Below are 26,267 nucleotides of genomic sequence, written 5' to 3' on the forward strand. Positions count from 1 at the left end.
CTAATTTAAAAGATTTTAATGATTATTTGAGCTCAAAGATTTCCTGACAAGGAAAAAATGCAAAGGGCCAGAACTTTATAAATACAAAGTTCAAACTCATTCAAAGTATATGAAATGTAAACGTGTTGGGACTAGTAACATTCAAATCACAAAAGCATTATCTTAATAGCTTCAAAAAGTTATATAGTACATAAATAAATTGGGATATATTCAAACAATGGACTATAACTCCAGAATATAAAAGAATGAATTACTGATACATGCAAACACAAGGATGAAATGTCAAAAAATTAGGCTGAATGAAAGAAGCCTTACAAAAAGTTACACCTTTTGTGATTTCATTTATATGACATGCTATATAACAGGCAAAACTGATCTATAAAATGAATGAATGAACGAATGAAATTAGAGCAACACTTACCTCTGAGAGTAGGATAGAGATGGAGATTGACTGGGAAGGAATATGAGGGAATTTTATGGGGTAAAGAAAATATTCTATATCTTAATAGAAGTTGGGGTTATACGTATGTTTGCATTTGTCAAAACTCACCAAATAATACATAATTAAGATTGTGCAAAACATATATACATTGTACCTTAAAATAAGAACCTGAAGCAAATATTCATAACTCTAGTTATCATATATCATGCTGAAGTATTTGGGGTGATATGTCCAAATATCTGCAACTTATTTTGAATTGCATATAAAAATTAGATGAATTGATGGACAGATTATAATAATGCAAACACAGCAGAACATTAACAATTATAGATAGAATTTAAGAGATGAGTATACTGGGATTCACTATATAATTCTTCAAATTTTCCTGTATGTCTAAAAATTTCCATAATAAAATACTGGGAAAAAATTAAAATGACAATCAGAATTAAAAAAAAATTAAATATAAAAAATTTAAAATGTTTTCTTATATATTAATAATTTTCCATTTATATATTAACATCTTAATCTGTCTAATCTAAAGTCAAATGTAACCATTCTCTAAAGAGCAAGAGTTACAGGAAAACATATTTTTAAAAATGTGAAAGACATACCCGAATTTCTTGAAGATTGTGAAAATTATTTCCTACTCTGACCGAGATCTTGCTTGGAGTATAGCTTTCATCAGATTTGTAGTCTGCATAAATACATAATGTCTTCACTGTTGTTTTTCTTCTAAAAGCAATAAAATAAAAACATGTTCTTTATCACGTGGGAAGATTATATCCAAAACATCTTCTGATCGCAGTTCACTCAAATGAGTACTTCAATCAACAATTTCCATTTCATTTCAACAATGATGAAAATGAAGAACAAGTAAAAATACAGACACACATTCATACAGGCATCTCTTATCTAGAACATGGTCAAGAACCAGATGTGAGTAAATTAAGAACAGTTGAGCTAAAATAGGTACCTTAACATGCAAACAGCATTAAGAATTTCAGTCCTCTTCATTTATGTTTTACACAAAAAAGTTACTCTAAAAAACTTGGTTTTTTTTTTTTTACTAGTTAATTACTTAATTTCCTATATCAATATTTGAAAATAACTAGCTAAGTAAGAAATTAAGTCCAACAAAACCAAAATCATTTATAACTTTATAATATATAAACATATATTACAGCACATATTGTACAATAATAGTGTAGTTTTAAAGGAAAATATATTATGTAATGCAAGAAATAAAATTGTTTTTAAAATATATATATATCTTAGGAAGAGAAGCAAAGACTATATAACACAAAATTAATCTCAGAAAAAAAAGCAAGTAGCCAAAAAACATGAAAATGTTTTAATCTCTAATAATCAAAGAAATATAAATTAAAATACATAGACATTAGTTTTCTTATCATATTAAAAAATATTAAAATGACTGATAATATCCAAATTTGATTAGAAAAAGTTACTGTCATAATGAGCTGGTAAGGCACACAGCCTTTGACCCATGAATTCAACTTCTGAGAATACATTAAAAAACAAAAATAACACAAATACTTAAAAATGGATGCAGAAAAAATGTTTACCATCCTGGGGTTAAATTACTAAAAAATTATAAACTCAAAAATCCACCTCAATAGGTAATTAGTTATATCTATTCAATGAAATCCTATATAACTATTTCAAATAATCACACACATATACAGGCTAGGTAAAAAGGCAGATTACAAAACAGTATATACAGAAGGATTGCATTTTGGGGAAAACAAAAAAAATTTTAAAGGCATATACACCTACATATATGTATAGGTATACATTACATATATATATAAAAAGATGTAGATAGAATCATACAAAAACACTAAAAGGGACTATTTTGGTGGAACAGATCTATGAGAGAGCTTTATTTTTTTTTATGATTTATATATTTTTGGAATAATTTTTTTTTACATTAAGCATGTGCTATTTGGGTCATTAGGGGAAAAAAAAACATAAGACAATTTTAAACATCAACCAAAAAAACCCATTAAGAAGTCTATTTAAACATGCTTTAAAAGTTAAGTTCTGGTATAAACTGGCACTAACTTATTAACAATGAGCTCCTTGAACAGAAGTAGTCTGTGTCAAAAGTCAACCAATAAAAACAGCAGGGGATCTGTAGCTCTTAGTGTGGGGACCAAACTTCTATAGCCCAAGCTATTCATCAAAAACAAATGGGGAAAGTTAAGGACTTTTCTTCAAATAATAAAGACAGATCAAGATGTAAAACACTAAGTACCCAGGAATCGCTGACAGGATAAATACCATTACCAGGTTTTCAGAAGAGGCCAGAGGTATCAAACTGACATCTTTCTCTTTCTGTTGGGCCAGGAAGGAGACATGAGAGGAAGCAAGGGAAGAGGGGAAAATTTGAAGGGCATACAAAAGATCTTTTCCTGATGAGCCAGAAGCAGGCAGTAAAAGGTCTTTCTTATTATGGAGAGATCAAAGATCATGAAGATTACTCTTGAAGACTTTTGCTTTTCTTTTTTAACAAAAGCAGATCCAAAGAGCCAAGCTTTCCGCTGTTCAGAATAATTTTATCTCCAAGTTATGAAATTTAAGATAACTTAGTCACTGGAACATAAAAGATAATCAGGATGAGGTTAGAAAAGCAAAGAATAACAACAACACAAATGATTATAAAGACAACAGCAACAAGTACAAAATAGCAAATGAACTTTGGCCCAGAAGCAAAGCTTTTTATGTATTATTTAATTCAGTTCTCAACCTTGGATACAGAAGCCATTACCACCTTCATTTTACTGATTTAAAAAAAAAGCAACCAGTAACAGGTTAATATTAACTGACTGAAGGTAAAAAAGCTAGTATGCAGGCAGGCACAGTTGAAGTTGAAAGATGTGTCTATCTGCTTCACATGACCTTAACACATATCACCTTGCTGTTAATTAATTATACTTAACTTACTCAACAATCATTGGTACCAATTTGCAGGAATATGTACGTGTCTGTAGTTCTTTAAATTTTATCTGCCGTAAGTTGGGATCCATGTATTCCCAGAAATCATATTTAATATGATAATCTGATTACATAATTATATAATTTCATTACATTTGCAAAAGAAACTGTGACCTCACGAAAAGTTTAAAAACTATTACTCTAAAATGTACCCATAAAGCCTTTTAAAATTATTTATCAATTTTATCTCGTGGTGAATGTAAAAACTAACACTGCACAGAAAACCATGCTATGTGTCAAACAGCAATGCATGTGGGAAGATTAAGTGCGTAGATTATGAGACATCATGGCAGCTACTTAAATTGCTCAAATCATCATTATAATAATAATCACCATACTCTGTAAGCCAAGCATTGTGCTAAACATTTAGGGTAAAGTACTATAGGAAGGAAAGGGGGAGGGGGTAACATGTCCCCATTTCTGATGACATAAGTAACATTCCCAGCCTCTCTATTCCTCATCCATGACTCCCTTTCTGCTGAGAAAGAGCTGCTGGCAGGAGGTACACATTGACTTTGTTCCTTCATGCCACAAATTTAATAGAGGCAGGCTCTACCTGGTCTAGCACCTTCATAACTGGATGGGCAAGTCTGTTTAATTCTAGGGTTCAATATTAGCAAATACACTTAACTGTAGATGTAAGCCCCTTTCTCAAACATCAGTGTTGTCAGTTTTACAAGGGTGATACTTTGGTCTCCACCTGCTGACTCCTGAATAATTTTTCAATTCATTGGGAACCCATGAAATTGCAAGAGAAGACATTAGAGACAGACACTCCAGGTTGACAACCTAACAGCCCCTGTTCCCTTCTTTCTTTATGGCATTCTACTAAAAGACTATATTCCCTAGCTTCCCTTAAAGCTAGATATGACGACATGACTAAGTTATGGCCAATTAGATTTACACCAAATGACTGTATTTTATAAAGAAAGGTTTTTTTAAATTTTTAAAAAATTTCTTAATGTTTATTTTTTGAGCATGAGCAGGGGAGGGGAAAGGAGAGAGGAAGACACAGAATCCTAAGCAGGCTCCAGGCTCTGAGCTGTCAGCACAGAACCCAATGCAAGGCTTGAACCCGTGAACTGTGAGATTATGACCTAAGTTGAAGTTGGACACTTAACCAACTGAGCCACCCAGGTGCCCCTATAAATCAAGTTTTTAATGTTTATTTTTTTTATTTGCAAGAGAGAGAGAGAGGGCAGAGAGAGAGGGAGACACAGAAACCGAAGCAGGCTCCAGGCTCCAAGCTGTCAGCACAGAGTCCAACACAGGGCTCAAACCCACGAGCCATGAGATCATGACCTGAGCTGAAGTCGGACACTTAACCGACTGAGCCACCCAGATGCCCCAAGAAAGGTTTTTTTAAAGGAAGACATCCCCCTTTACCTTCTCCACCTACTCCTTCCTGCTACCTGGGATATGGACATAATGGGTAGAATTCCAATAGGCATCTTGAATCATGAGGTAACCTTGAGGACAGAACTCATGAACTAAGAATGGAAAGAGAAGGAATCTGGGTCTACAAAACACTGTAGGGCTACCATACCATTCCTGAATTGCCACGCTCCACTTATATGAAGAGGGAGAGAAAATAAATTCCCACCTTGTTTATTTATTTATTGGGGGGGAAGGGCACAATCTCACAATTAGTGAGATCATGACCTGACCAACGCTCAACCAACTGAGCCACCCAGTTGCCGCTCCACTCTGTTTAAAGCACTGTTATTAGAAGCTCTGTTACCAGTTCTCATGCCTATTTAATACATTATCACGTCCACACTACAGATGAGGAAACTGAGCTCAGATTCGGGTTAAGCAAACAGTCTCAGTCACACATCTAGCTATGCAGAGCCAGAATCTGAATCCAGTTCATGCCTGGTGGACTTAGCGATATGCTCCAGTGGGGAAGGAGGGCAGAGACCCAGGAGCCAGCAGATTGGTCTGAGGATCCTCTGGGTTGCAAGGGGCAAAACAATTCCCCTGCTTGCAGTGCACTTGGGAGAGGTGGCCCAGCCTCTCTGGGGGCAGAAGACATGGCAGCGCCATTGAACTGCCCTGTTCACTAACATAGGAATGGGGACACTAGCTAAGGGCAGCAAACTTTGGCACCGGCCTTGTGCTGCACTTTCCCAAAAATTCCTAACCACTGTGAGGTCACGTGACTATTTTCTGGGACAAACCAGCCCTGGGCTACAGTGCAGTGAGATCCTCCCCCCACCCCAGGGGGTCAGTGAGTCTGTGCCTTGCAGATGTCTAAAAGATGAAATAGCCACATGGACAGCTCAGAGGTAGGCAGGGTAAAGGTGGAGATATGGCAGAAGCTGGGGACAGAGGAGGAATGATTGTTTGCTCTTCTGTGAGTGCTTCCTGAAGAGTGAAAGGCGCAAACTCCCCCATCCGGGATGAAATAGGGGGAGATTGCCATTTTCACCCCACTCATCAGCTCAGTGAGCTAAACAGTGCCACCAAGTGGAGGCTGGAGCCACATACACCAAGCCCTGACTGCCCTGCAGGTACATCTCTACTAGGGCAAGTACACCTGAGAATCAGCTCAACAGGCCACACCCCCAGAAGACCAGCATAAACCCCTTGCACACACCAAGTCTACTGATCACAGAGTGCTGCAAAGCTTCAACTCTAAGGGAAACAGGATTTAACTTCCTTTCGGGGTTTTGGTTTTGTCTTTTTTTTTTTTTTTTTTATACAGAAACAGCAATTTTTTAAATTTTACTATTACTATAATTGTTATTGTTATTATTATTATTTTGGATCAAGCTTCACTTAACAAGCAGACAAAAACACGCCCAGGATCTAGCTCCCCCTTTTTTTTTTCCTTTCATCTCCAAAATGACAAGACAGAGGAATCCACCTCAAAGGAAAGAACAGAAAGTGATGACCAGGGATTTAATAAAAGCAGAGAAGATGTCTAAACTAGAGTTTAAAACAACAACTGTAAGAATACTAGCTGGGCTTGAAAAAAGCAGGGAAGACACTAGAGAATCCCTTACTGCAGAAGTAAAGGAACTAAAATCTAGTCAGACCTAAGTTAAAAATACTATAACTTAGATGCAAGCCTGAATGGATGCCATAACAAAGATGGATGGGTAAAGTAGAGAAACAAATCAGTGATACAGAAGATAAAATTATGGAAAATAATGAAGCTGAAAAGAAGAGGGAAAGAAAAGTTTCAATCACAAAGGTAGACTTAGGGAACTCAGAGACTTCTTAAGACATAGTAACATTTACATCACACGAGTCCCAGAAGATGAAGAGAGACAAAAAAGGGGCAAAGGTTTGAGAAAATTATAGCTGAAAATGTCCCTAATCTGAGTAAAGACACAGACATCGAAATCCAAGAAGCATAGAGAACTCCCATTAAATTCAACCAAAACTGGGTGATGACCTAGACATATCATAGTCAAATTCACAAAATACACAGACAAAGAAAGAATCCTGAAAGCAGCAAAGGAAAAAAAGTCCTTAACCTACAAGGGAAAACAGATCAGATTCACAGCAGATATGTTCACAGAAACTTGGTAATTGAGAGGGAATGGCAGGATACATTCAACATGCTGAATGGGAAAAATATGCACCCAAGAATACTTTATCCAGCAGGGCTGTCATTCAGAATAGAAGGAGAGATAAAGAGTTTCCCAGACAAACAAAAACTAAAGAAGTTCATGACCACTAAACCAGCCCAGCAGGATATATTAAAGGGGACTCTCTGAGTGGGGAACAAAAGACCAAAGAAACAAAGATTAGAAAGGAACAGAGAACATCACCAGAAACACCAACTTTATAGGTAACATAATGGCAATAAATTCCTATCTTTCAAAAATCATTGAATGTAAATGCACTAAATACTCTAATCAAAAGATACTGTGTATCAAAATGGATTAAAAAAAACAAAAAACAAGACCCATCTACATGCTGCCTACAAGAGACTCAATTTAAACCTAAAGACACCTCTAGATTGAAAGTGAAGGGATGGAGAACCATCTATCATGTTCATGGACATCAAGAGAAAGCTGGAGTAGCCATATTTATATCAGACAAACTAGATTTTAAACCAAAGACCATAACAAGGGATGAAGAAGAGCATTATATCATAATTAAGGGGTCTATATATTTAAAAGATCTAAAAATTATAAATATTGATGCCCCCAACTTGAGAGCACCCAAATATACCAGTCAATTAATAACAAACATGAAGAAACTCATTGGTAATAATACAATAATAGTAGGGGACTTTAACACCCTATTTACAACAATGGACAGATTATCCAGAAGAAAATCAACAAGGAAACTATGGCTTTGAATGACACACTGGACGAATGGACTTAACAGATATATTTGGAACAGTTTATCCTAAAACAAGAGAATACACATTCTTTTGAAGTGCACATGGGACACTCTCTAGAAGAGATCACATACTGAGTCAAAGATCAGCCCTCAACAAATACAAAAAGACTGAGATTATACCATGCATATTTTCAGACCACAACGCTATGAAACTTGCAGTCAACCACAAGAAAAAAATTGGAAAGATCACAAATACATGGAGGCTAAATAATATTCTACTAAATAATGAATGGGCTAACCAGGAAATTAGAGAAGAAATAAAAAATAGATGGAAGCAAATGAAAACACGACAGTCCAAACCCTTTGGGATGCAGCAAAGGCAGTCCTAAGAGAAAAGTATATTGCAATACAGGTCTACGTCAAGAAGCAAGAAAAGTCTCAAATATACAACCTAACCTTAAACCTAAAAGACCTGGAAAAGGAACAGCAAATAAAGCCTAAAGCCAGTAGGAGAAGGGAAATAATAAAGATTAGAGCAGAAAAAACAATATAGAAGCAAACAAAAAAACAGATCAACAAAATTAACAGCTGGCTCTTAGAAAGAATTAATAAAATTAATAAACCCCTAGCCAGACTTCTCAAAAGTAAGAGAAAGGGCCCAAATAAATAAAATCACAAATGAAATAGAGATAACAACCAATATCACAGAAATACAATTATAAGAGAATATTATAAAAAATTATATGCCAACAAACTGGGCAATCTGGAAGAAATGGAAATAGAATATCAGAATAGAATGATTACAAGTAATGAAATTGAATTGGTAATCAAAAAACTACCAAAAAATAAAGTCTAGGACCAGATGGATTTACAAGTGAATTCTACCTGGTATTTATAGAAGAGTTAATACCAATTCTTCTCAAAGTGTTCCAAAAAAGAGACATGGAAGGAAAACTTCCAAACTCATTCCACGACGCCAGCATTACCTTGATACCAGACAAGACAAAGACACCACTAAAAGGGAGAATTACAGGCCAATATCCCTGATGAACCTGGATACAAAAATTCTCAACAAGACACTAGCAAGTCAAATTCAACAGTACATTAAAAGAATTATTCACCACGATCGAGTGGGATTTGTAGGACAGTAGAAAGAAATTCCACTTGATCATGGTTCACTATCAGCTCAATGTTTGCACATCAATCAACATGATACACCACATTAATACAAGAAAGGGTAAGAACCATATACTCCTCTCAGGAGATGCAGAAAACCCATTTGAAAAACTAGCATCCATTCTTGATAAAAACCCTCAACAAAGTAGGGATAGATGGAACATACCTCAACATCACAAAAGCCGTATATGAAAGACCCACAGCTAATACCATCCTCAATGGGGAAAAACTTGAGAGCTTTTCCTATATAGTCAGGAACAAAACAAGGATGTCCACTCTCACCATTACTATTTAACATAGTGCTGGAAGTCTTAGCCTCAGCAATCAGACAACAAAATGAAATAAAACGCATCTAAATTGGTAAGGAAGAAGTCACACTTACACTGTTTGCAGATAACATGATATTCTCTGCAGAAAACCTGAAAGACCCCATCAAAAAATTGCTAGAACTAATATATGTATTCAGCAAAGCCACAGGTTATAAAATCAACATACAGAAATCCACTGCATTTGTATACACCAATAACGAAGCAGCAGAAAAAGAAATCAAGGAATCAATCCCATTTATAATTGCACCAAAAACCGTAAGATACCTAGGAATAAACCTAACCAAAGAGTTAGAGATCTGTATTCTGAAAACTATAGAATGCTTACGAAAGAAATTAAGGAGGATGCAAAGAAATGGAAAAACATTCCATGCGCATGGATTACAAGAACAAACATTGTTAAAATGTCTATATTACCCAAAGCAACTTACACATTCAATGCAATCCCTATAAAAATACCACCAGCATTCTTCACAGAGCTAGAACAAACAATTCTAAAATCTGTATGGAACCAGGAAAGACCCCATATAGTCCTGAAAGACCCCAAAGCAATCCTGAAAAAGAAAACCAAAGCTGGAAGCATCATGATTCCTAACTTCAAGCTGTATTACAAATCTGTAGTCATTAAGGCAGTATTGTACTGGCACAAAAACAGACACATAGATCAATGGAACAGAATAGAAAACCCAGAAATGGACCCACAACCATAAGGTCAACTAATCTTCAACAGAGCAGGAAAGAATATACAATGGAAAAAAGATGGTGTCTTCAACAAATGGTGCTGGGAAAACTCAACATCAACATGCATAAGAATGAAACTGGACCACTTTCTTACACCATCCACAAAAATAAATTCAAAATGGATGAAAGACCTAAATGTGATGCGGGAATCCATCAAAATTCTAGAGGACAACACAAGCAGCAGTCTTTCCGACCTCAGCTGGAGCAATTTTTTACGGACACATTGCCAGAGGCAACAGAGACAAAAGCAAACATGAACTATTCTCAGACTTCATCAAGATAAAAAAACTTCTGCATAGCAAAGGAAACAATCAACAAAACTAAAAGGTAACCTACAGAATGGGAAAAGATATTTGCAAATGACCTGTCTGACAAAGGGTTAGTATCTAAAATCTATAAAGAACTTATCAAAGATAATCCAGTTAAGAAATGGATAGAAGACATGAATAGACACTTTCCAAAGAAGACATCCAGATAATTAACAGACACATGAAAAGATGCTCAACATCACTCATCATCAGGGATATACAAATCAAAACCACACTGAGATATACTTCACACCAGTCAGAGTATCTAAAACTAACAACTCAGGAAACAACAGATGTTGGCAAGGATGTGGAAAATGGGACCCCTCTTGCACTATTGGTAGGAATGCAAACTGGGGCAGCCACTCTGGAAAACTATATGAAGGTTTCTCAAAAAGTAAAAAATAGAACCATCCTATGATACAGTAATTGAACTAGGTATTTACTCAAAGGAAACAAAAATACAGATTGAAACAGGTACATACACCTCAATGTATATAGCAGCATTATCAACAATAGCTAAACTATAGAAAGAGCTCAAATGTCCATCAACTGATGAATGGGTAAGGAAGATGTGCTACATATAGACATTGGAATATTACTTAGCCAGCAAAAAGAATGAAATCTTTACATTTGCAATGGCGTGGATAGAGCATGATACACGCTAGGTGAAATAAGTCAGTCAGGGAAAGGCAAATACCATATGATTTCACTCACTGTGGGATTCAAAAAAGCAAAACAGATGAACATAAAGTGGGGGGGAAACAAGGAGAGAAGAGAGGGAAAGTCACCATAAGGGACTCTTAATGATAGAGAACAAACTGAGGGTTGATGGAGAGAGATGGGCGGGGTGTGGGCTAGATGGGTGATGGGTAATAAGGAGGACAGTTGTTAAGATGAGCACTGGGAGTGGGACATAAGTGATGAATCATCGAATTCTATTCCTGAAACCAATATTGTACTGTATGTTAACTAACTATAAGTAAAAATTTAAAAAATAATCAGCTAACATAACAGAAGATTTGAGAGGGCCCCGAGCCCTCCATAGGGATGATCACCAGATGTCCATGGACAGCTCAGAAAGAAAACCCACATGAACGGGTATGTATTAATTTTCATGGAAGATGCTTTTTAGCTTCCATCATATTCTCAAAGGAGTCAGAACTTCCCCCCAGTTATACACCACTGTTCTGAAGAAGTGTCCTGAGATGATAGAATTAAAAGAGAAAATATAAATACCTACATGTATATAGCAAACCATTCAAAACTTTGTGGCTTAGGGGCACCTGAGTGGCTCTGTCAGTTAAGCATCGGACTTCGGTTTAGGTTATGACCTCTCAGCTCGTGGGTTCAAGACCTGTGTCAGGCTCTATGCTGACAGCTCAGAGCCTGGAGCCTGCTTTGGATTCTGTGTTTCTGTCGCTCTCTGCCCCTCCCCCACTCATGCTCTGTCTCTGTCTCTGTCTTTCAAAAATAAATAAACATTAAAAAAAACTTTCTGGCTTAAAAAATAATCATTATTTTATGAATCTGGAATTTGGGCAAGGCTCAGAAGGGAAGTTCTACACAGCATCAGGTGTGACAACTTGACTTGAGATCTAAAGGATCTGCTTCCAAGATGATTCACTAATATGGAAAGAAAGCTGGTACTGGTTGTTAGATGAGAGCTTAGCTAAGGCTTTGACCTTTGATTCATTTTTTCATGGGCTTCTCCACTTGATGTGGGTTTTCTCACAGCAAGGCAAATGGTTACCACATAAAAGAGAGAAAACAAGGCAGAAGTTATACACGTTTTATGACTTAGCATTAGAAATGACAGTGTCATAATATCTTTACCATCAAGCAAGAGATCCACAAGGGCCTGACCCATTTCAATTGAGGAGACACAGATGCCATGTCTTGATTAGGCAGCAGCAAAGTTGTAGAAGAGCATGTGTATTAGAAAGTAATATTGTGAGCATACTGGAAAATATAGCCTGCCTTAAAGATGTTCAAAGAATTAAAAGAAAACATGAGCATAATGTGGAAAGATGAAAAATACTTTTTTAAATGGAATTTGTGGACATGGAAAACAAACTGACACAAGAAATTCATTGGATGGGATTAACAGCATTTTAAACACTGCAGAAGATCATGAACATAATGATATAACTCTAGAAACTCTCCAAAATAAACCACAGAAAACAAAGAGCTCTCATCCCTCATTAAAATAAAGAGAATAATAGAGGCGCCTGGGTGGCTTAGTCTGTTAAGCAACTGATTTCGGCTCAGGTCATGATCTCGTGGTTCATGCGTTCGTGACCCACATCAGGTTCTATGCTGACAGCTCAGACCTCTTTCTCTGACCCTCCCCCACTTGCACTCTGTCGCCCTCTTTCTCAAAAATAAATAAACATTACAAAGGAAATAAATAAAATAAATAAATAGAATAATAGTATAAAGCAGACTAACATGTATGAGTCCCAGGGGGGAAAAATGGGGTAAATAGAAAGCATTTGAAAAAATTATAGCCAAAATTTTTCCAAATTTGATAAAAACTACCCACAGATTCAAGAAGGTCAATGAACTATAAAAGGATAAACATAAAGAAATCCATATAATGATAAATCATAATCACACTGCTTAAAAAAAATAGTGATAAAAAAAATCTTAAAAGCTGTGGTGGGGACATGGGGAGACACATTAAATACAGAAAAACAAAGATAAGACAACAAACTTCATATGAGAAATAATGATGAACAGCATCTTTAAAGTGTTAAAGGAAAGAAACAACCTAGAATTCAATACCCAGTGAAAGATTATTTTTTAAATGAAGACAAAACATTTTCAAACAAAAGCTGTGAGAATTGATCACCAATAAATTTGCATTATGAGTAATGTTAAAGAAAGTTCTTTAGAGGGAAAGAAAACACCAGACAGAAATGTGAATCTATGAAAAAGAATAAAGAGCACTGTAAATGATAAATATGTGAGCAAACACAAAGCATTTTTCACATTTAAAAAGTTTTCTAAAGATACTTTAAAGCAATATGTTTTGGGCTTTGTAACAAATGTAGAAATAAAGTAAATGACAATAGCAGCATAAAGGAAAATGTGAAAATAGGAGTAAAGAGTAGTAAGATTCTTGTATTTTATGTGAAATGTTATATTATTTGAAGGTAGACTGTGATAAGTTGAAGATGCGTATTGTAAATCTCAGAACTACTACTAACATTCTAAAACTTAACATTAGATAAAGAAAGACATACACTTCATAAGCTAATAGTAAAGATCAATAAAATTGATAAATCTCTAGCTAGTCTGACCAGGGAAACCAAAAAGAGAAATGATAAAAAATATCAACACCAGGTATAAAAGAAAAGATAGGGGCACGTAGGTGGCTCAGTTGGTTAAGCTTCTTCCAATTCTTGATTTCGACTCAGGTCATGATCTTGAAGTTGTGAGTTTGAGCCCTGCATCAGGCTCTGTGCTGACAGCATGGAAGTCTGCTTGGGGTTCTCTCTCTCCCTCTTTCTCTGCCTCTCCTGCACTCTATCTCTACCTTAAAATAAACTTTTTTAAAAAAAGAGAGAAAGGAAGGAAGAAAAGAAATAAGGAAGGAAATAAGTGTTGGCATGGATTTAGAGAAACTGGATGGCTTGTATAGTGCTGGTGGTGTGAGGCAGGTGGGTTGTAAAATGGTGCAGCTGCTGTGGAAATCAGTATGGCGGTACCCAAAAAACCAAACACAGAATTACCACTGATCAGGCAATTCCACTTCTGAGTATACACACAAAAATAACTTGTACATTCATGTTCACAGCAGCGTTATTAACAATAGCCATAGGGTGAAAATAATCCAAATGTCCATCGGTAAATGAAGGGATTAACAAAATGTGGTATATTCATACAAGAGAATATTATTCAGACTTAAAAGGGAATGAAATTCTGACACATGCTACATGGATGGACCTTGAACACATATGCTAAGTTAAGCTAGATACCAAAGGACAAATATTATATGATTGCATTTACATGAGATGCCTAAAACAGTTAAATACATAGATCAAATACAGATTAATACAGAAAAAGAAAAACAGTTAAATACAGAGAAAGATAAGTAAAACAGTGTTGATCATGAACTGGGGAAAGGAGGGGGTGGAGAGTTACTGTTCAATGAGTGCAGAATTTGGGTTTGGGATGATAAAAAGTTCTAGAGATGGATAGTGGTGACAGTACCACAATGTGAATGCAATTTATGCCACTAAACGATACACTTAAAAATGGTATATCTTATGTATATTTTATAATTTAAAAATCAATGAAATCACCATCTCAACAAACTAAAGAAGAAAAACCATATGATCACATAAATAGATGCAGAAATGGCATTTGAGAAATTCCAACACCTATTCACTAAAAAAAGCCTCAGCATACTAGAAACTTCATCAGCCTGAATAGAACTTCATCAACCTGATAACCTGGCAGGTTATATTAGTTTCTGTCTAGTAAGAAAGAACAGTCTCTGCAGGAAGCTAGAGGTATCACCAGAGGCCTAGGATTTGAGGAAGGAGTAAATGATAAATGCACCTTCATCAAAAGAATTGCAGGTGAATTATCCATAGCATTAAGTGATCGTGGAACTAGATTCAACCCACAAAAGCATCCATAAGATAGAGTTAGCTTTAAAACATACAGTCAAGTAAGGAGAGCACCAACGCTAGATCATCAAGATAGAACTGGCAATTGTAAGTTTCCCTCCTCCACTCCCATACTAGCAGGCTTGGGGAGTTCAGAAATTAATTAAGAATTCAGAAGAAGACAAATAAAAGCTAGGTAGGGAGAGAAAAGCAAACCACACCTTCTTCCAATTACAACAGATTGAAGCTTAAGGAGAGGAAGAAACCTTAAAAGAAACTTTAAAGCAAGACTGAGGCTTTCACTATTAGTCAGGATGGGTAGCTTATCACTATAGCTAGGATGAAAGGTTTTAATTTCTAAATTTTGCTATTTGAAGACATTTTTAATTTCTCTGTTTTTCTATTTGAAATGAAGAAAGAAATGTTTATACTACCCCAAAATATCATACTAACAGCCAGGAGAATTCTCATCCAGGGCAAGGAAAGAATGTGCCCCTAATTTAAAAGGACAATGAAGTATAAAAGTAAATGCTACCTTGTGATTATGCACTTCAAGTCCATCTTGACACATCAATAATACATACCAATTATTACTAAAATCTACATGCTCAACTAGCCAAGGGACTGCTACAAGAATTAAAAGTTGTTTAGGGGCGCCTGGGTGGCGCAGTCGGTTAAGCGTCCGACTTCAGCCAGGTCACGATCTCGCGGTCCGTGAGTTCGAGCCCCGCATCGGGCTCTGGGCTGATGGCTCAGAGCCTGGAGCCTGTTTCCGACTCTGTGACTCCCTCTCTCTCTGCCCCTCCCCCGTTCATGCTCTGTCTCTCTCTGTCCCAAAAATAAATAAACGTTGAAAAAAAAAAAATTAAAAAAAAAAAAAAAAGAATTAAAAGTTGTTTATTTTCTGTGAAGGAAAGAATATCTAAGGAGTCAAAAATTCTGTTTCAACTTAACAGAATACAGTTGACCCTTGAAGAACATGAGTTTGAACTGCATGGTCCACTCATACTCAGATTTTTTTCAACAAACACAGTATAGGACTGCAAATGTATTTTCCTTATGATTTTCTTAATAACATTTTTTCTAGCTTTACTGTAAGGATATAGTGTATAATACACATAACATACATGATATGTGTTAATCAACTATGTTATTGATAAGGATTCCAGTCAACAATAAGCTATTACTAGTTAAGTTTTTGGGGATTCAAAAGTTACACGCAAATTTTCAACTGTGCAGGAGAGTCCCTAACCCCTGTGCTGTTCAAGGGTCAACTGTATAAATTCCCAATTGAACCTCTTTCAAGCTTATTTGTAATTTAATTTTTTCAACACAGGAAGTGTTAAATTGGTGCATAATATACTCACAAACACAATATGAAAATCAAATGGAAGAAAGTTGAGCATGGGACTTACATAATGGAGGTATGAAAGTTGGCTCCTAAGAACAAAAAAAAGTTACCCCATCCTAAATTATATCACGTTTTAGTCATAATCCTTGACAGTAAATTTCTAACATTTCCTTTAATTTTTTTTCATTCATAACTCAAAGTGTAGTTGACTAGTAAAGTCCAATAAATATCCAGTTGAGGTTGACAATTTCTAATGTAGTTGCAATTGTCTTTAGCTTAGTACCTATTTTTTAAAATTAATTTATTTATTTTGAGAGAGATAGAGCACAAGTGGGGAGAGGCAGGCAGAGAATCCCAAACATGCTCCTTGCTGTCAGTGCAGAGCCCAATGCGGAGCTCAATCTCATAAACCATGAGATCATGACCTGAGCTGAAACCAAGAGTCAGACACCTAACTAACTAAGCCATCCAGGCACCCCCTACTACCTATTATTTTTTTAATGGCATCAGCACTTTGATTTTTCCATTTGCTCTGCTTTTTGAAAATAAGGGAGAGGGACACTGGGCTCACCGCGTCCTGTGGATCACTTAGATTCCACCCACACCTGCCTAAATAACGCAGAAAATCGCCAGAAGACTAGCAGAATGGATTCTCTGGAGGCAAGCATAGACGAGAGGCCCACGGAAGAGGGTATGAAGGGTGGAGAGGCCATGCGCGCTCCACGGACTGGCGGGAGGGAGCTGGGCGGAGGGGCAGCCCGCCGGCCAAGCAGAGGCCCCGAGTCTGGCTGGCAAAAGCAGAGGGGCCGGACGGAGTGTGTTCTGACAGCAAGCGGGACTTAACATCTGGAAGGTTATAAGTTAACAGCTCTGCTCGGAGAACAGGAGGGCTGGAGGACAACGGGAGGGAGAGTTGTTGAGCCCCGGACAACACAGCACAGCGTGGTGGGGAACAAAGGCGCTCGCCAGCGCCATCTCCCTTGCCCATCCCCCAGCCAAAATCCCAAAGGGAACCAGTTCCTGCCAGGGAACTTGCCTGCACCGCGCAAACACCCAAGGCTGTGCTTCTGTGGATCCATCCCTCCAGCGGCATGTCTGACTCCCTCCCGGTGCCGCAGGGCCCCTCCCGAAGCAGATCTCTGAAGGAAAAGGGAGCTGAGCCTGCCCCTCCAGCCCCTGTGCACCCTGCCGATCCACCCCAGCTAATACACCAGATCCCCAGCACCACAAGCCTGGCAGTGTGCAAGTAGCCCAGATGGGCCATGCCACCCCACAGTGAATCCTGCCCCTAAGAGAGGGGAAGAGAAAATACACACCAGTCTGACTGTGGCCCCAGCGGTGGGCTGGGGGCAGACATCAGGTCTGACTGCGGCCCCACCCACCAACACAAGTTATTCAAGACAGCACAGGGGAAGTGCCCTGCAGTTCCTCACCACTCCAGAGACTATCCAAAATGACGAAACGGAAGAATTCCCCTCAAAAGAATCTCCAGGAAATAACGACAGCTAACTAACTGATCAAAAACGATTTAAACAATATAACAGAAAGTGAATTTACAATAATAGTCATAAAATTAATCGCTGGGCTTGAAACAGTATAAAGGACAGCAGAGAATCTATTGCTACAGAGATCAAGGGACTAAGGAACAGCCAGGAGGAGCTAAAAAATGCTATTAATGCGCTGCAAAATAAAATGGAGACGACCACAGCTCGGACTGAAGAGGCACAGGAGAGAATAGGTGTACTAGAAGATAAAATTATGGAAAAAGAGGAAGCTGAGAAAAAGAGAGATAAAAAAATCCAGGAGTATGAGGGGAAAATTAGAGAACTAAGTGATGCACTAAAGAGAAATAATCTACGCATAATTGGTATTCCAGAGGAGGAAGAGAGAGGGAAAGGTGCTGAAGGGGTACTTGAAGAAATAATAGCTGAGAACTTCCCTGATCTGGGGGAGGAAAAAGGCATTGAAATCCAAGAGGCACAGAGAACTCCCTTCAGACGTAACTTGAATCGATCTTCTGCACGACATATCATAGTGAAACTGGCAAAATACAAGGATAAAGAGAAAATACTGAAAGCAGCGAGGGATAAACGTGCTCTAACATACAAAGGGAGACCAATAAGACTCGTGACAGATCTCTCTACTGAAACTTGGCAGGCCAGAAAGGAATGGCAGGAGATCTTCAATGTGATGAACAGAAAATATATGCAGCCGAGAATCCTTTATCCAGCAAGTCTGTCATTTAGAATAGAAGGAGAGATAAAGGTCTTCCCAAACAAAACCTGAAGGAATTCGTCACCACTAAAACATCTCTACAAGAGATCCTAAGGGGGATCCTGTGAGAAAAAGTACCAGAGACATTGCTACAAGCATGAAACCTACAGACATCACAATAACTCTAAACCCATATCTTTCTATAATAACACTGAATGTAAATGGACTAAATGCACCAACCAAAAGACATAGGGTATCAGAATGGATAAAAAAACAAGACCCATACATTTGCTGTCTACAAGAGACTCATTTTAGACCTGAGGACACTTTCAGATTGAAAGTCAGGGGATGGAGAACTATTTATCATGCTACTGGAAGTCAAAAGAAAGCTGGAGTAGCCATACTTCTATCAGACAAACCAGACTTTAAATTAAAGGGTGTAACAAGAGACGAAGAAAGGGATTATATAATAATTACAGGGTCTATCCATCAAGAAGACCTAACAATTATAAATGTCTATGCACCGAATACGGGAGGCCCCAAATATATAAAACAATTACTCATAAACATAAGCAACCTTATTGATAAGAATGTGGTAATTGCAGGGGACTTTAACACTCCACTTACAGAAATGGATAGATCATCTAGACACACGGTCAATAAAGAAACAAGGGCCCTGAATGATACATTAGATCAGATAGACTTGACAGATATATTTAGAACTCTGCATCCCAAAGCAACAGAATATACTTTCTTCTCGAGTGCACACGGAACATTCTCCAAGATAGATCACATACTGGGTCACAAAACAGCCCTTCATAAGTATACAAGAATTGAGATCATACCATGCATACTTTCAGACCACAATGCTATGAAGCTTGAAATCAACCACAGGAGAAAGTCTGGAAAACCTCCAAAAGCATGGAGGTTAAAGAACACCCTACTAAAGAATGAGTGGGTCAACTAGGCAATTAGAGAAGAAATTAAAAAATATATGGAAACAAACGAAAATGAAAATACAACAATCCAAACGCTTTGGGATGCAGCGAAGGCAGTCCTGAAAGGAAAATACACTGCAATCCAGGCCTATCTCAAGAAACAAGAAAAATCCCAAATACAAAATCTAACAGCACACCTAAAGGAAATAGAAGCAGAGCAGCAAAGACACCCCAAACCCAGCAGAAGAAGAGAAATAATAAAGATCAGAGCAGAAATAAACAATATAGAATCTAAAACAACTGTAGAGCAGATCAATGAAACCAAGAGTTGGTTTTTTGAAAAAATAAACAAAATTGATAAACCTCTAGCCAGGCTTCTCAAAAAGAAAAGGGAGATGACCCAAATAGATAAAATCATGAATGATAATGGAATTATTACAACCAATCCCTCAGAAATACAAGCAATTGTCAGGGAATACTATGAAAAATTATATGCCAACAAACTGGACAACCTGGAAGAAATGGACAAATTCCTAAACACCCACACACTTCCAAAACTCAAACAGGAGGAAACAGAAAGCTTGAACAGGCCCATAACCAGCAAAGAAATTGAATCGGTTATCAAAAATCTCCCAACAAATAAGAGTCCAGGACCAGATGGCTTCCCTGGGGAATTCTACCAGACATTTAAAGCAGAGATAATACCTATCCTTCTAAAGCTATTCCAAAAAATAGAAAGGGAAGGAAAACTTCCAGACTCATTCTATGAAGCCAGTATTACTTTGATTCCTAAACCAGACAGAGACCCAGTAAAAAAAGAGAACTACAGGCCAATATCCCTGATGAATATGGATGCAAAAATTCTCAATAAGATACTAGCAAATCGAATTCAACAGCTTATAAAAAGAATTATTCACCATGATCAAGTGGGATTCATTCCTGGGATGCAGGGCTGGTTCAACATTTGCAAATCAATCAATATGAAACATCACATTAATAAAAAGAAAAGAACCATGTGATCCTGTCAATTGATGCAGAAAAAGCATCTGATAAAATTCAGCATCCTTTCTTAATAAAAACCCTTCAGAAAGTCAGGATAGAAGGAACATACTTAAACATCATAAAAGCCATTTATGAAAAGCCCACAGCTAATATCATCCTCAATGGGGAAAAACTGAGAGCTTTCCCCCTGAGATCAGGAACACGACAGGGATGTCCACTCTCACTGCTATTGTTTAACATAGTGTTGGAAGTGCTAGCATCAGCAATCAGACAACAAAAGGAAATCAAAGGCATCAAAATTGGCAAAGATGAAGTCAAGCTTTCACTTTTTGCAGATGACATGATATTATACATGGAAAATCCGATAGACTCCACTAAAAGTCTGCTAGAACTGATACATGAATTCAGCAACGTTGCAGGATACAAAATCAATGTACAGAAATCAGTTGCATTCTTATACACTGATAATGAAGCAACAGTAAGACAAATAAAGAAACTGATCCCATTCACAATTGCACCAAGAAGCACAAAATACCTAGGAATAAATCTAACCAAAGATGTAAAAGATCTGTATGCTGAAAACTATAGAAAGCTTATGAAGGAAATTGAAGAAGATATAAAGAAATGGAAAAACATTCCGTGCTCATGGATTGGAAGAGTAAATATTGTTAAAATGTCAATACTACCCAAAGCTATCTACACATTCAGTGCAATCCCAATCAAAATTGTACCAGCATTCTTCTCGAAGCTAGAACAAGCAATCCTAAAATTCATATGGAACCACAAAAGGCCCGAAATAGCCAAAGGAATTTTGAAGAAGAAGACCAAAGCAGGAGGCATCACAATCCCAGACTTTAGCCTCTACTACAAAGCTGTAATCATCAAGACAGCATGGTATTGGCACAAAAACAGACACATTGATCAATGGAATAGAATAGAAACCCCAGAACTAGACCCATAAACGTATGGCCAACTCATCTTTGACAAAGCAGGAAAGAACATCCAATGGAAAAAAGACAGTCTCTTTAACAAATGGTGCTGGGAGAACTGGACAGCAACATGCAGAATGAAACTAGACCACTTTCTTACACCATTCACAAAAATAAACTCAAAATGGATAAAGGACCTGAATGTGAGACAGGAAACCATCAAAACCCTAGAGGAGAAAGCAGGAAAGGACCTCTCTGACATCAGCCGCAGCAATTTCTTACTTGACACATCCCCAAAGGCAAGGGAATTAAACGCAAAAATGAACTACTGGGACCTTATGAAGATAAAAAGCTTCTGCACAGCAAAGGAAACAATCAACAAAACTAAAAGGCAACCAATGGAATGGGAAAAGATATTTGCAAATGACATATCGGACAAAGGGCTAGTATCCAAAATCTATAAAGAGCTCACCAAACTCCACACCCAAAAAACAAATAATCCAGTGAAGAAATGGGCAGAAAACATGAATAGACACTTCTCTAAAGAAGACATCCAGATGGCCAACAGGCACATGAAAAGATGCTCAACATCGCTCCTCATCAGGGAAATACAAATCAAAACCACACTCAGATATCACCTCACGCCAGTCAGAGTGGCCAAAATGAACAAATCAGGAGACTATAGATGCTGGAGAGGATGTGGAGAAACGGAACCCTTTTGCACTGTTGGTGGCAATGCAAACTGGTGCAGCCACTCTGGAAAACAGTGTGGAGGTTCCTCAAAAAATTAAAAATAGACCTACCCTATGACCCAGCAGTAGCACTGTTAGGAATTTATCCAAAGGATACAGGAGTGCTGACTCATAGAGGCACTGTACCCCAATGTTTATAGCAGCACTCTCAACAATAGCCAAATTGTGGAAAGAGCCTAAATGTCCATCAACTGACGAATGGATAAAGAAATTGTGGTTTATATACACAATGGAGTACTACGTGGCAATGAGAAAGAATGAAATATGGCTCTTTGTAGCAAAGTGGATGGAACTGGAGAGTGTTATGCTAAGTGAAATAAGCCATACAGAGAAAGACAGATACCACATGTTTTCACTCTTATGTGGATCCTGCCAAACTTATCAAAATTTCTCATGGGGGAGGGGAAGGGGAAAAAAAAGGAAAAAAAAAAAAAAAAGAGAGGGAGGGAGCCAAAACATAAGAGACTCTTAAAAACTGAAAAAAAACTGAGGGTTGATGGGGGGTGGCAGGGAGGGGAGGGGGATGATGGGCATTGAGGAGGGCATCTTTTGGGATGAGCACTGGGTGTTGTATGGAAACCAATTTGACAATAAATTTCATATATTAAAAAAAAAGAAAATAAGGGAGAAATGCAATAAACTATTCACTAATTGCACAACTGCCTTTTTACAAAGATGTCTGAGTGCTGAAACCACAGTGCTGCCACAAGATAGGTCCTAGTGTTCATCTGTTAACTAGTACTTTTTAAAAACCTAAAACTAATCAACAGAGATGACTGAGCAGAAAGTATAGACATTATAAAACGCAAATTGAGGGACATTCGTTAACATAACTGGTCTAGGGGCACCTGTGTGGCTCAGTCAGTTAAGCCTCCAACTTCCACCCAGGTCACGATCTCATAGTTCATGAGTTTGAGTCCTGGATCAGTCTCTGCAGTAAGGAGCTTGCCTGGAATTCTCTCTTTCCCTGTCTCTCTGCCTCTCCCCCACATTCTGTCTCTCAAAATAAATAAATAAACTTTTTAAGAAATGTATTAAAAATAAATAAAACTAAATAACTGGCCTATTATCTTTAAAAGTGCCAAGATCATGAAAGTTAAGAGTGAAGAAATGTTCCAGATTAAAAGAGACTAAAGAGACGTGACATCCAAATTGAACCGGTGATTCAACTCTACTGGCACAATTGGTAGAACAGGAATGGGGCTGTAGAATTAAATGTATCAATGTTAATTTCCTAAGGATGTATTATGGTTATGTAGGAGAATGCCTTTGTTTATAGGAATGACATACAAAAACATTCTGAAGAGCTGAAATTATATTGGTAACTTACTCTGAAATAATTTAGAGGAAAAAAACTTGTACTATACTTGCAACTTTTCTCTAAGTAGGAGATTGTTTCAAAATTCTTAATCAACTTCCCTTTTTGTAAAACACTTGTTTAAAAATGTGTTCCTTGAGGCACTTGGGTTGCTCAGTCGGTTAAGCGTCCAATTCTTAATTTTAGCTCAGGTCATGACCTCACAGTTCATGACTTCAAGTCCGGCATCAGGCACCACACTGGCAGTGCAGAGCCTGCTTGGGATTCTCTCTCTCCCTCTCTCTCTGCCCTTCCCTTGCTTGCATTTTCTCTCTCTCTCTCTCAAAATAAAAAATAATAGATAAAAAAATAATTTTAAAAATTTTTAATAAAATAAAAAAAGAAGAAGAAAAAGTGTTCCTCAAAACCTTGGGTTTCCCTAGTGACATCAAGGGCTGAGTTAAGCAGGGAGGGCCTTAAGTTTCTGAGTGTTTTAATAAGCTTGAGAAACAGCTGAATACTAATTACAAAATGTTTTTTAAGTCTAGACTGCTAGATCACATCCACCCTCTGTAACTGCATAGGGTGTGGCCTGAACAAATTACTTAATTTTTCTAAGTTTTAGTTTCTTCATCTGTAAAATAAGAAAAATGATAGTGCCTACAGCTTACAAAGATATTTGGAGGACCACTTAAAAATGATATATATCAACAACTATTTAACGCCTGATAAATTTCACAGATTTTTTAAAATTATTTGTTCAATATGCTAGCCTTCCATATAAAATTGTATTTGTAAAAAAAAAAAAAAAGCCTGCTATTCTAATATAATACAATTAAATTAGGACACTCATTATATCAGTTTTAAGTGATAAACTTTGTTGTCATGGAAAAAATTTGCTCTAGGCTATACAGTATAATGGTTAAAAGCACAAGTTCTCAGGTCAGAGCACTTGCCTTCAGTTGCAATTCTGCCACTCATTTGCTGTGTGATCTTGGCAAGTTAATTTATCTAAGGATAAAAATAGCTGTAGAGCAATAACACTACTAAGAATTTACCCAAAGGATCCAGGAGTGCTGATTCATAGGGTCACATGCACCCCAATGTTTATAGCAGCGCTATCAACAATAGCCAAATTATGGAAAGAGCCCAAATATCCATTAACTGATGAAGGGATAAAGAAGATGTGGTACATATATATAATAGAATACTACTCGGCAATGAAAATGCATGAAATCTTGCCATTTGCAACAATATGGATGGAACTGAAGAGTATCATGCTAAGTGAAATAAGTCAGAGAAAGACAGATATCACATGTTTTCACTCATATGTGTAATTTGAGAAACTTAACAGAAGACCAGGGGGGAAGGGAAGGGAAAAAAAAAAATAGTTACAAACAAAGAGGGAGGCAAACCATAAGAGACTCTTAAATACAGAGAACAAATTGAGGGTTGATGGCGGGGGGAGGGGTAATGGGTGATGGGCATTAAGGAGGGCACTTGTTAGGATGAGCACTGGGTGTTGTATGTAAGTGATGAATCATGGGAACCTACTCCTGAAGCCAAGAGCACACTGTATACAGTGCATGTTAGCTAACTTGACAATAAATTATATTTAAAAAAAGAAAAAAATTGCTGTAGAGGTTAAATGAAATGAATGCATAAGGCTTTTTAGCAAAGTATCTGATATTTTTAGTCTTTAAAAAAATATTAGGTGCTGTTTTTATTTCTGGCATGTACATATTTAATACACAAGGGCAATAGTTGGCATACTACACCCCAGTGGGTGAACTCTGCCCGCCTCCTACTTTTGTTAAGATCAAGTTTATTAGAAAAGCTAAACTCAGCCAGTATGTATTGCCTGTGGCTGTTTTCATGCTATAATGGCCTGAGTAGTTGCAACACAGACCTGATAGCCCACAAGGCCTAAAATACTTATTATCTAGATTTTTCATAAGAAATTTGCTGATCTATACCCTTGGTGAGAAAAACACACTAAAAATACAATACCATAAAATGTTAAAACAGATGATATAAGTGGAGAAAGATAACCAAGGTACTGGTTTCCATGTGTCTCAGTAAATTCAAAGCAACTGAAAAACATATGGTTATTTTCCTTTCCCCAAAAAAGTAAGCATTTCAAAACTGAAAATGTCCTTCGAGGTTCTAAATTAAAACATTTTTTTTTTCCAAATGGAAATACAAATCTGAGAATTAAATGAATAGTCTATACCTAAACAACTTACTATTATCACTCCAGGTGTATTCACTGTGATGCATTAAGGCATTGCATTAGGTCATAAGCAAAGCATATTTTTCCGAAATAAATCACACATGAAAAGTATATTTACGAAATCTCCATGTAAAAGGACCTGTGTAAAGTACCATAAAGAATTCACAAAAGACAAGACAGGGTAACTTAAAACACAATCTAAATAAGCAGAAAAATAATCTCAAGGCGTATAAAAACCAGTTAAGTGCATTTCACCATAATTTCTATATTTCTTTAAATTTTTTGTAAATAAAATAGATTACTTTGTCCACTTAACCTACACAAATAGAAAAATCCAAAAATGTATTACCTGAATTGGATGTTTACTAAATGAGGCTGGGAGCCATCTGATTGCCAGTAAGTTTCAAGATTGTCATCTCGTAACTGATCCACTCCAAATCCTAAAACACAAGTGACAGTAAGTTCTCATGAAAAAGAAAGAGCTATATATTCGAAATATAAAATTACCATACACATTTGTCCAGAAAGTTTGATAAAGAGGATGGTCAATACTCTAAACTTTAAATTAGAATTCTTCCATCTTCTTAAGAAGATCTCAACTCTTAGAATATCATTTGCACACACA

The 26,267-nt window shown here is 37.0% G+C and overlaps 1 protein-coding gene across 2 annotated transcripts in view; it reads right to left on the reverse strand.

The window, feature by feature from the left end:
• The window catches only part of ANAPC10 (anaphase promoting complex subunit 10), a 107,500-nt gene that overhangs the window by 55,979 nt on the left and 25,254 nt on the right, over window positions 1-26,267 (reverse strand). For both annotated transcript variants that reach the window (XM_047092103.1, XM_047092104.1), the window contains exons 3-4: window positions 25,992-26,082; window positions 1,054-1,174 (exon numbers count right to left, since the gene is read on the reverse strand). In XM_047092103.1, coding sequence (XP_046948059.1) covers window positions 1,054-1,174; window positions 25,992-26,082 — 212 coding nt within the window. The remainder of the gene's footprint in view (window positions 1-1,053; window positions 1,175-25,991; window positions 26,083-26,267) is intronic.

This window comes from Lynx rufus, unplaced genomic scaffold (assembly GCF_022079265.1).
Source record: "Lynx rufus isolate CCGP_SWC_20201006 ecotype Redwood Valley unplaced genomic scaffold, mLynRuf1.p SCAF_3, whole genome shotgun sequence".
In the NCBI taxonomy this organism is placed as follows: domain Eukaryota; kingdom Metazoa; phylum Chordata; class Mammalia; order Carnivora; family Felidae; genus Lynx; species Lynx rufus.